Here is a 12,031-nt window from a genome sequence, read left to right as displayed (position 1 = left end):
ATATATAACATTTTGATTTTAGCTTGGTCTCATTAAAAATAAATTTAATGAGAAGGGCGAGGTTGCTATGATCTGCCACGTGGATGGCATTCAATAATTTTCCTCGTGTTACTTTCTAGCGTGAATTTATTTTTTTTAAAAAATTAAATATGAAAAACTGATAAATTAAATCCTGACTTTCTTTCTATGCAGTGAACGTTTCACCTTAACGATGATTAACAATCGATTATTGATTTCCCTCCCTTTTACTTATAGAAAGTCCTAAAGATCTTAATTTTAAAATATTTTTAATTAAAAAAATTATGCTTGAGTATATTTTTAAAAATTTTGAGCCTTTACCAGAACTCCCCTTAAACTGTGGAACTTGCTCTGCATGTTCCCCGTGCAAAAATGTGGAACCCTACTAGTTTTAACTAGGTAGTTGTACTCCAATTCAAGATCTTGCAGCAAAGATAACTTTATGGAAAAATGTTTCTGAAGAGGCCATGAATCATCCCGGATTGTTCTGCTAATGATAATGAGCAGAATTCCTTAAAATAAAAGTAAATTTTTACTATATTTTTAAAAATAGTTTTTAAATTTTCGAAATGCTGAAACATTAATCCTTACAAACACGTAAGCGAACTTTCAAAATTTTTGGGACCTTGAGAAGGGGGCCTCAAGTTGATCACCATATTTTATCTTTACTGAACCCAAACAAAGAGAAGTTGTTTAAAGAAAAAGGGGAAGAGAAACAAACGAAATACAATCACTGCTTTGCTTCAATATTTGAATAAAAGAAAGTGTTAACATGAATTACATTGTCAGTCTGACTAAGTGATTGAAAGAAACAGTCTTCACGGTCGAATTACTTATTTTAAAATCGAAGGAATTGCTCTGATATGGTGATCGTATTTATATTCTTTTCATTTTGTTAGGTGCAGCTTTACTATTCATCTTATTTTTAAGTTACACAATGGAATACAAAAGTGTTCTATGGATCAGTAATCTTAAATGAATTGGGGATGTTAATCCACTGAGCTGAAAGTCTGAGTTTTGAATTTAGTATGGATACGTAAATATTAATTAGTATCTTTCCGTTTAGTGTATTTTCATATATAGAAAAGTAAATAAAAATGGATAATTTAGGAGAATAACAATAACAAATGCTAACAAATCAGTGTTAATATTTTTTACTAGCTGAATATCCGTTCATCGTAAGGGATGAAAAAAAGCAGTAAATAAAAATTAGTACTTCGAAATTGTGCCCAAAACTGAAAGAAAAATATCGACACAATTATTAACGCTAAAATAATTTCTATGTCTTTTTTATTTATTATTATTCGTTGCCCTTACAGGTGACTTTACGTTATTAGATTTAGCAAAGCAAGTTTTTAATAGCTCATCCAATTAAAATAAAGCTTACTTTATTTAGTATCATCTGGCATAATGAAGTTGCTCGAGGCCAGCACATGATATTTTAAATCTACTACAACCAAGCAATTTTCTTCTGTTCTTATACCTTCGAAAGGCCAGTAAAATACCTATTATCACAGTATCTATCTTAAAAATGAACAGTATTAGTGCAGTTTACTAACTCATTTTGTGAGTAAATTGATACTCCAAATTTACTCATAAAATATTCTTTACCTATATTAGTATATTTGGCTACCATTAAAACTGCCCCAGCTATCACGATACTTGTAATGTATATTACCAAAATTTACTAAGCGTAATTGGTATCTATTATAGTATAGAAGTTTTCGTACGCTTCTCTTAAACTAATTTTTGCCATTTCTCCATCAATTTAGGCTTTTAATACGTAATTTACTATTCTTTTTTAAATTAGCACTTGCTAGCAAAGTTATTGAAGCATCAATGCCGTCAATAATGGTATGACGATTTTTTGCCTTTCTCCTAAATAAGTTAGCATTTCTCGATTTCATTTGTTTTTTAGCACGTAACTTATTTGTTTGTTTCAGTTAGTACACCAAAACTAATTAAAGATCATTGGCTTCAATAATAGTTTTGCGATTTCATACGCATCTCTGAAATGAATGAGTACCATTTCTCAGTTTCTTTTGATCCTTAGTAAAATAACTTATTTTTTTAATTTCAATTATTACCTAGTGATCCGTGGTGGCTAAGGGGATAGAGTGTTCGCCTCCCAATGATTTCAACCGGGTTCGAATCCCAGCGATGGCTGGTCGATACGAATTCCGCACCCGGCTTGTACCGACCGCAGTGCTGACGTAAAAATATCCTCAGTGGTAGACGGATCATGGGTTAGAGTCCCTTTGCCTTCAGGCTAACCGTGGGAGGTTCTCGTGGTCTTCCTTTCCATGTAACGCAAATGCGGTTTAGTTCCATCAAAAAGTCCTCCACGAAGGCAAATTTCTCCCAATACTTGAGCCGAAAGTTACCTTGTCTTCTTGATTGGGTTCAAAATTACAAGGCTACGGAGTTGAACATTAGTAGTCGTGAACCCAAATTTTGTGTCGGCTGTTCAATGACTGATATAAAATAAAATAAAAATTAATACCCATTAGTAAAATTTATACAGCATGATTTTCGTCAAAAACGGTACAAGGCGTTTTTTCCTTTCTCCCGAATGAATTATTGCCATTTTTCCATTAATTTTTAATTTTAGTACAGTTTTTTTTAAATTTCAAGTATTTTTTTATTACCAAAATTAATCAAGCATCATTGGCGTCAATAATCGTAGCGATTTTTTATGTTTCTCCTAAACGAATTAGTACCATTTCTCTATTAATTTCGCTTTTCAATTAATATTTATTATTTCAAATAATCGTGTATATTATTACTTTTGCTAAGAACTATTACTTTTTTTCCTTATTCTTTTAAAAATGAAAACCTTTTTGAAATAATCTTAGTGTGCAGTAATGCTTGAATAATATAATTTAAGCTTTATATGCTTTATTATTGTAAAAAAGAATTTTTGTTCGTGACTCCCAACTGCGTTCCTTCTAGTTTATATAATTCTTTTTCAAGCTGGGCAGGTTATTGATAACGGGATTCTTTTACAAATAAAAGTAAGCTTTCAATTAAAAAAATTTTTTTGAAAAAATTATTTAACAATTGAGGTTTTCCCTCACCCTGCTTTCTTCACTTAACAAAACCACGATTTCTCCGCAATAATTTTTGCTTCTTGATGTTTTATTTCAGATCATGATTTATAACAAAATTAAAAAGACCCCATAATTTTTTGCTATATAAATCCAGATTTTATTCCCCATATTTATTTCTCGATTCGATTGAGATGAAATGTAAACCTAATAATTTTGTTTGATGTCATTGCAACTTTAACAACAAACTTGTTTGTTAATTCTTATTTACTTTTTGTATTTAAAATTTTTTTTTCTTATGAGATAATTTACAATCTACAATGTATGATAAATAAACAATATAGATATATACAGTAGAAAGGAGATAAGTAAATAATTTGTAGGGAAATAGCATGATACCTTAAATAAAACAAATTTAATGATAAAGGAAGTCAAAAAAAATTTTCTTTAATGCTAACAATCATAGCATGTGATTTTTATTTTGTCCAACGAGAATTCATCTACAATAATCCGAAACCGCAACACGAAAGTTATTTACAGTTACCTTTGTATGATACATACACTGTTAGAAATTTCTCGGAAAATATGGTTAAATAACAATTTATTGAATGGTTATTTTACCATATTGAATCAAAACAGTCAAATAACCATAAATAAAATGGTAATCAAACTGTTAAGTTTGAGAAAAACTGTTTATTAACTGCTTTCACCTAATACGGTTAAACAACTGAAATTTTATTGAGCCAACTAGAACCTCCTAATGAAGCTACTTAGTTCTTTGCAACTGCGTACATATCATAGCTGAGAGGGCTTATCTGTCAATCTCATGACCGGCAGAACTGGAGTTCGAGTCTTAGTGTTGACACCACAATATTTCCCCCATTTCCTTCAACACATGAAGAATTTTCAGTCTCCGGCTCTCTCCAATGCCCATTACCTTACGAAAAGCCGAGCTCATATGTCTAGTTAAATAATTACTTTTTTTACGTTTTTGAAAAATGTTAGTTGTAAATGGTTAAAAAACCGTATAGTTTTGTATTCATGGTCTTATAACCATGCATTTTCTAAATGGTTTCAAAACCATAAGGGAAAAATTCGATCTTTACCGTAAACTTTACGGATGGACAGACAGCTGCCAGTTATTTAACCATAATTTTAGAATGAAAATTTTAACAGTGTAGAGACTCAGTATATTTTTATAAAAATAGCATTCATCTATAAATAATAATTTTAAATGTTTAATTAAAAATTACGGTTAGACTTGAACATTATGTTAGTTTTTTTAAGTTTATATATATATATANATTAATATCGGAGTTGAACTTTTTAAGAAAGGATTGACAAAAAAATGTGCGGAAGAAATAAATACGAAATTCGATATAAAGGTGTCCGTTGGTTAGCTGCTTATAAATTAACTTTCTCAGTTTCATTTAAAAGAATCAACTCCCTCTCTCAATTTTCTTATCGCGTGTTCTAAGAAATGTTTTTTAAAAAAGAACTAAGAAATTGATAACCCTACTATGAGCATATGTCAAAAATATACTTTATGGCGAAATTTCGAACTTAGAACTGTTACTTGTCTGCGAGAAAATGATCTTTTGACATTATAGAGGATTCTACATCGAAGAGGCAACAAACCTTGTTCTCTAACTCGAAAGATAAGAGGTCTTCTTTTAAACGTCTGCCTAGGACTTCAATAGAGCGATGAAACCTTAATTGGTGTTTCAACATTTCTTTATTTTCAACGCCCGTTAGGAGATAGTTAGTAAACATAAAACGACAAGATGTTTAATGATGTTTATAGTGTATGCTATTTAAATAAATGTGTTTATTTAAGATAATTTCTGATAGAGAAAAATGTGGAAAAGATTTTACGGATGTTATGGAAGTATATCATGTGAAATAAATGTTCTTAAAAAGAATTGTGCATTTTATTTCGCATGTATAAATGAGGCGTTTCGACTTAGATCTAAACTGATTATCTTTAAAAATGTATAGATACATTTTAATTTTGAGAATCATTAATTTCTTTAAACTTTTTGAATCTTCTTTAGTTTTTAAGAACAATTCTAATAGAAATCAACTCCTTTATTTTAGTAAATGTTCTTTACTCCTTTTGAAAAATTATTTCACCAAAATCAACTTTTCTTTTCAAAAATATTGCTAAAAAACAAAACTAATAAATATTTAAAAAAAAAAAAAACGAATTTAAACAACGTAGCAAATAATTAATTAAATAATTTTATGAGGGTCGATAAATAAATGTCTAATTAAATAATCATTTTTCAGCTTGAAAACTGATTTGATTGTACATTTAATCTACATTTAATTTATTATGAGATTACATTTAATATGTTTGCGTTAAATGTGAGATACAAAATACCTCGAAAACTTCCAACTAGATCATTATTTTTATGCATTTAATGTGCTATTTTTTGCATTTAAAATGTTTCTGTTACAAATGAAAAAATAAATAAATCTTTTAAAATTTTTTTTCCAAATGCCCACATGATTGACCCTCGTCATTCAGGTTTGAGTAGGGCAAATTTGTTAGCCACTCTTTCAGGGGCACCATATTAAGTGGGCCACCGTTGCTCCCACAGTAAGGACAGATAGTACAGAGAATGAAAGATTAGAACCGAGAACCTTTTTGATGTGAGGTCAGCTCCCTGACTAATGCATTTTTTAGAGAAGTTAATTCATGTATTTTGCGTCTAAAAAATCGAAAATACTCAATGTTTATTCCATATTACTTACTATTTTTATCCAAGAATAATTGATTAATTCATTCAAAAAATCTTTGAAAATAGGCAATGAATTAAGCAAACAAAGCTTAAATAATTTAATCTTTTTGTTCTTTTAAACTAATACCTTTATATTTTGTAATAGGCTTATAGTTTAAGAGCAATGAAGAATTTAATAAGATAATTAGAATATTTCTGCAAATGTCGATTTACAATTTGCATCAAAATACAGTTACATTCTTTGTGAGTTACATTCATTTAAAGTTACTTTATATGTTAATTATAAAATTCCTAATTAAAATTATTTTATATAAGATAGATAATTTAGTTTAGAAATAGTTTATTCCCCCAAACTATTCTTTTTCATTTTCAAAATTTTTATAATGGATTAAAAAAAATAAGAATTTTTTTTACGGTCGTGAATTTTCACTCTATAATATAATACACTCGTAATATACACTAGTAATATAAAAACGCAATTCCTATTCGGAAGATACGCAATGTATTCAAATTACTCTCTAAATTATCCAGAAAAGATTTAATAGCGATAATAATAGAAAGATAATGCGCTTCAGTTACATAAGTTGATATAAGTAATGTAATAAAGATAATCCTATAAGTTAGTATGAAGCGTAATGGCAAAGCTGATAAACGAGTTCATATAAAGTCATTATAATAAATACAGGGTGATTCTTAAAAGATGGGTAAAATTTTAGGAAGTGATAGTACACACCCAAGCAAACAATTTTTATCAAAGAATGCGTGGTCGAAAACGAAACGCAAAACCGCTAGAGGATGTCAAAGTTTATGTTCTTACATGAGGCAAAAACACACAAAGAACGATGAAGTTAAGTTATAAAAGCAAGTTTAATGGCATGTAATTACAATAAGTGTTTAAAACAGTGGCCGGCAGCGGCTATGCACGCAGTACAATGGCGAAGAAAAGATAGGGCATATCACTAACTTTCCCTGCAGCGGCCAAAGGCTTGGCGACAAGTAACGCAGCGCAGTAAAACTCGCAACAGGAATGGAGCTTTCACGTTTGCATCAATCAACTTTCCAAATGCGCCAGCACCTTAGCGTTTTGTTTTCGACCATGCATTCTTTGATAACAATTGCTTACTTGGGTGTGTACCATCACTTCCTAAAATTTTGCCCATCATTTTAGAATCACCCTGTGTAACAAATTCATTTTTAAATATATATCTTCCAAGCGTATAAATTTATGCTTGTCTACTGAAATACTTCATTAGCTTAAGAAACTACAGTGGAAAAAATCGACATGTTTCGAACACTCAAAACAAGATTTCAATCAAACACACAAACTTGAGCAGCGATGGCTCAGGGGATAGAGCGTTCGCTTTCCAATGAGGTGAACCGGGTTCGAATCCCAGTCGATACGAATTCCGCATCCGGCTTGCACCGACCACAGTGCTGACGTGAAATATCCTCAGTGATAGACGGATCATGGGTTAGAGTCCCCTTGCCGTCAGGCTAACCTTGGGAGGTTCTCGTGGTCTTCCTCTCCATGTAATTCAAATGCGGGTTAGCTCCATCAAAAAGTCCTCCACGAAAGTAAATTTCACCCAATACTTGATCCAGGAGTTCCCTTGTCTTCTGGATTGGGTTCAAAATTACAAGGCTACGGAGTTGAACATTAGTACTCGTAAACCCATAAAATTGGGTCAGCTGTTCAACGACTGTTATAAAGCACGCAAACTTTATGGAGTAGACATTTTTTAACAGTTTTAATCCATATAAAGTATGCATGAATCTTGATGCTCAACACCATAACTTTGAAACATCAATCATAACTTATAAAGCAAGGAATTCGTAAAGCATCAGGGATAATCTAGTTGAGAAACATCGCTATAAATACACCCACTCAGATGTCTTAATGTTGAAAATTTAAACTTCATTCCCAATGATAGCTAATCTATTAAAACTTTTTGCTGTAAGTGCGATGACAATACGACTATATCAACATCATCCGTACTATTCAAACCTTGGATGGAGAAATTTCATTAAACATATTTTTCATACTTTCTTCATTATTTTGTATTCAATTAAGTTAAAATAAGTGAAAATTATTGTATTTAGCATTTTAGAAATTTATGGTTATGAAATACAGCATACGATACCGGTACCTTTTTTTTGTGATAAAGGTAAATCTTCCTAACAAGGCTCACTTCCAAACAAAAATTTTTCACGTTTGCACTCATTTGCAGCTGTATATATCTAAGAGAAACAATTATTTGTCGTAGAATTTTTTTTTTAAATTGTAAAATCAATTATTAATAATTTTTTCAATATGAATGAAAATTTTATTTTTTCAAATTACTTTTTTGGATTTCATATTTTAATGCAAATATAATTAGACGAAACAGATTTTTTATAGTAACTATTTCACTGTTTTTTTTTTATAATTGAAAACACCAAGATATAATTTTACTTGTAATCAGTACGTCTGCAAAAAAATTATACGAAAGGGACACCTGTGTCCCACCTGCATCAAAGGGTTAATAGCTTCTTATTTGATTGCTAACGTCACACTAGAGCTACACTAATTGCCTATTGGAAAATGTTTGACAAATTTCTTTAATTATGATACTTCAACAATATTAGTGTATACGCATGATACACTACCGCAATTGAGATCGAAGAGCAGTTATTGGCANATAGAAAATATAATATTATTCATATTTTATTAAATGAAATTTAAAAATATAGCTTAGATATCTGCCAAGTTTGAGCATGCTCAGTGTGCATAAGAAAAGAATCAAAGATGATTCAGAATTCATTAAAAAAATTATGAACAGATTTGGACAGCAAACAAGACGATTACAATTCATGTTTGATTAAGCAATTTTTTAATTTTTATGAATCAATTATTTAATTATTTGTTTTTGAATAAAAATATTTGTAATAAAAAAATTTATAATAAAATTGTTTTTCTGTATCACTTTAATTGTTTTTTTTTTTTTAAAAAAAGCCAGGGGGTGCAAATGCACCCTCTTGCACCCCCCTGCCGGATCCCTTACCCCCAAATTTTACGCAGAAAGGAAATTCATTAAAAGTGGGCTCCGTCTAAGACACTATTGGAGAAAGCGTAGTTTAAACAGTCAATCGATTGTGCTACTATTTAATATCTTATTGAAAAAATAACTAACTTCAAATAATGATGTGAGCCGCAATTAGTTAAAATAAATAATTTTTCATTAATGAATTATGTGACACATTATAAAAATACTGAGTAAAACTAACAAGTTTAAAAAAATTATTAACAGTTTTTCTACCCATTTTACTCCACACGGAGAAATAATGATGTGAGCCGCAATTAGTTAAAATAAATAATTTTTCATTAATGAATTATGTGACACATTATAAAAATACTGAGTAAAACTAACAAGTTTTAAAAAAATATTAGCAGTTTTTCTACCCATTTTACTCCACACGGAGAAAAAATTCGTATAAAATTACCATACTGTAAGCTAATGACATTTCTGTTAAAAAAGAAAACTTAATTTTGGTAATAAAAACCAAAATATAAGCTATTTAATCTTTTCATTTACTAATTTCTCTGTACATATGGTAACGGCTTATTGGAAATTCTAGTTTTCAAAATTATAGTTCTTATTATCACGCATTTAGTAAAATATAAAAAACTGAAAAGTAAATTTGACCGAATAAATAGCCCCTTATGCCATGCTCTAAAGTATCATGATAATTTTACTAAATTTTATCACCTATCATAAAGCTACATTTTTATAATACTGGTTAACTGGAAATTCTATTTTTCAAAATTATAGCTACTATTATCACACATTTAGTAAAAAATACGAAACTGAGGAGTAAATTTGGCCATCAGGATAATTTTACCAAATTTTACCAGATTTACCAAATTTTATCCCTATTGAGAAACTACATTTTTATAATACTGCTTAACTGGAAATTCTAGTTTTCGAAATTATAGTTCCTATTATTACACATTTAGTAAAAAATACAAAACTGAAAAGTAAATTTGGCCGAATAAATGGCTCTTTATGCCATGCTCTAAAGTATCATGATAATTTTACCAAATTTTCCCAGATTTACCAAATTTTGTCACCTATTATAAAACTACATTTTTATAATGCTGGTTTACTGGAAATTCTAGTTTTCAAAATCATAGCTCCTATTATCACACATTTAGTAAAAAATACAAAACTGAAAAGTAAATTTGGCCAAATAAATGGCTCCTTATGCCATGCTCTAAAGCATCATGATAATTTTACCAAATTTTACCAGATTTACCAAATTTCATCACCTATTATAAACTAAATTTTTTTGTTAATTTACTAAATTCATTACCAAAGCACATCGATAAAATTTACCGAGCTATTTTGTGTTCCCATAGAACTGTAAACGCCTCAAATTTTATCAGATTCTGGAAGTTTAGACGATAGTTTTTTTTAAGTGCACTCGACTATATTGAGTTTCGCTGCAAATGGTTTGAAATTTCAATTTGTTAAGATTACTAAAGAAAGTTAATCTTGAATATCATGTTATTTTGCTTTTTTTTCTTACAACCGTAATGCAGTGCAATGAAGCTAAGCAGAGTATTAAATCAAAAGGTATTCCAGGTATGAAGCTAATGCCTTTATTCGGTAAAAATTCATACAGCTAGGCATCGATTCATAAATCATAAATCACGGTCACATCCTTCTTTAATGAATCTCTTTCTGATATGCAGCTTTTAGTATACTCCGTTTTTAATTAACTGACCATTCACGGTTCTCTAAAAGCGAGACGGACGTATCAGTTTGTATTCGCGTCATCCTTCAATTGTTGAGCTCTCAATCTAATTAAAATTACAATTTTTGAATCTTTGAGTTAAGGAATAGCTCATATCTGTTGATTCCTTTTTGTGGATTTTACGAACGATCTGTCTATAACATTTGCTGTTTGTACATATGTTTGTAATGCACAATATGACTGATTCTTGATTTTTCTGTACAGTTAGGAATTCGGAGGCCACGACGTACATGGATAAAAGAGTTGGTTTCCTGTGTTTGATTTCTCTGTAATCGACGCTGAGTTCGAAGGATGTAGCTGACTTAGGTGCTCAATATTTACATATAAAATTATTTTTTTTCGAACCTTAATTTACTTGGTTCGAATTTGAACATTTTTAAGTGTTCTGAAACTCCATCTGAGAACTATGGGAAGCTGGGAGGAAGACGACAGGGTCAACATAGGCACGGACGATGAAATGGTATGTTCGAATTCTTTTCTTTGTGATGGTATTTCTGAAGTGTATAAATTACTTGAGATTTTTTTCAATATTTTGAATTACGTAAGATCTTGAAAATAGATTAATTATCACTGGTTTTTACTTTTTTTATATTTTAGCATGGAGTTATTTTATTGATTATTTTGGAACCTATTCTCGTGAATTTTATTATATAATAATAAATAATAAAAATGTTACATTTAATGAAGAACAATAAACAAAAAATGCCATTTCTTTAACTCTAGATTGCTCAAGGAAGTCATTTTGACTGCTGTTTAACTTCAATTAGAAAAACTATGATGTATATAATGACACAATTTCTTAGAATTTTGTGACTTTTATAATTATTTTTATTGTTGATATTTACTAATAGCTAGTTATATAACTGAAAATAATATTAAAAATTAATTTTAAACAAATTTCTTTATACATTAGTTATTCTTTCACAATGCAGTCATTTTGACTGCTTTTGGGGCAATATAGGTATTTCAGTCTTTCTAGTGTTAAAAAATATAATATGGCACATGTCAGATAAAAAACATTTTTTGGCAATTGGTATCATATGTCTTGATTGGTGACAACAAGGATTGCAATGATTGAAAATGATATAATAATAATTTGTCCATTTTTTAATTTAGAAAAATGACGCAATTCGTGCGGATGAAAGCTAATTTTTTAAACTTTTATTTAGAAAACGTATCGAAATTCAAAATTACTATCACTCCTATTAATATTATGCTTCCACTTTTGTCTATAATCCCTAATGCTTAAAAACATTTCTCCTAATCAATCAAATCATTAGAAATTAATACATTACGAATGTATGCTAGATTAATAAATAAGTGTTAAATTTTTGAAAGTTAAAAGCTATAAAAATTCAGTTACAGATGCCTTAGTGAAGTTTCACATATATACATAAAATGTTTAAGGTTATTTTTAAATTTTGTAAA

At 29.5% G+C, this 12,031-nt stretch overlaps 1 protein-coding gene across 1 annotated transcript in view; it reads left to right on the top strand.

Annotated features, from left to right (window-relative positions):
* The window catches only part of LOC107443403 (polyamine-transporting ATPase 13A3), a 70,852-nt gene that overhangs the window by 8,508 nt on the left and 50,313 nt on the right, over positions 1 to 12,031 (top strand). The window contains exon 2 of the mRNA XM_016057250.4: positions 10,808 to 11,063. Within this exon, the coding sequence (XP_015912736.2) occupies positions 11,010 to 11,063 (54 nt within the window). The 5' untranslated portion in view covers positions 10,808 to 11,009. The remainder of the gene's footprint in view (positions 1 to 10,807; positions 11,064 to 12,031) is intronic.

The sequence above is a fragment of the Parasteatoda tepidariorum genome, chromosome 4, assembly GCF_043381705.1.
Source record: "Parasteatoda tepidariorum isolate YZ-2023 chromosome 4, CAS_Ptep_4.0, whole genome shotgun sequence".
NCBI lineage: Eukaryota > Metazoa > Arthropoda > Arachnida > Araneae > Theridiidae > Parasteatoda > Parasteatoda tepidariorum.
Note: the sequence above shows the minus strand (reverse complement) of the source record. Positions and strands in the feature narration are given on the sequence as shown.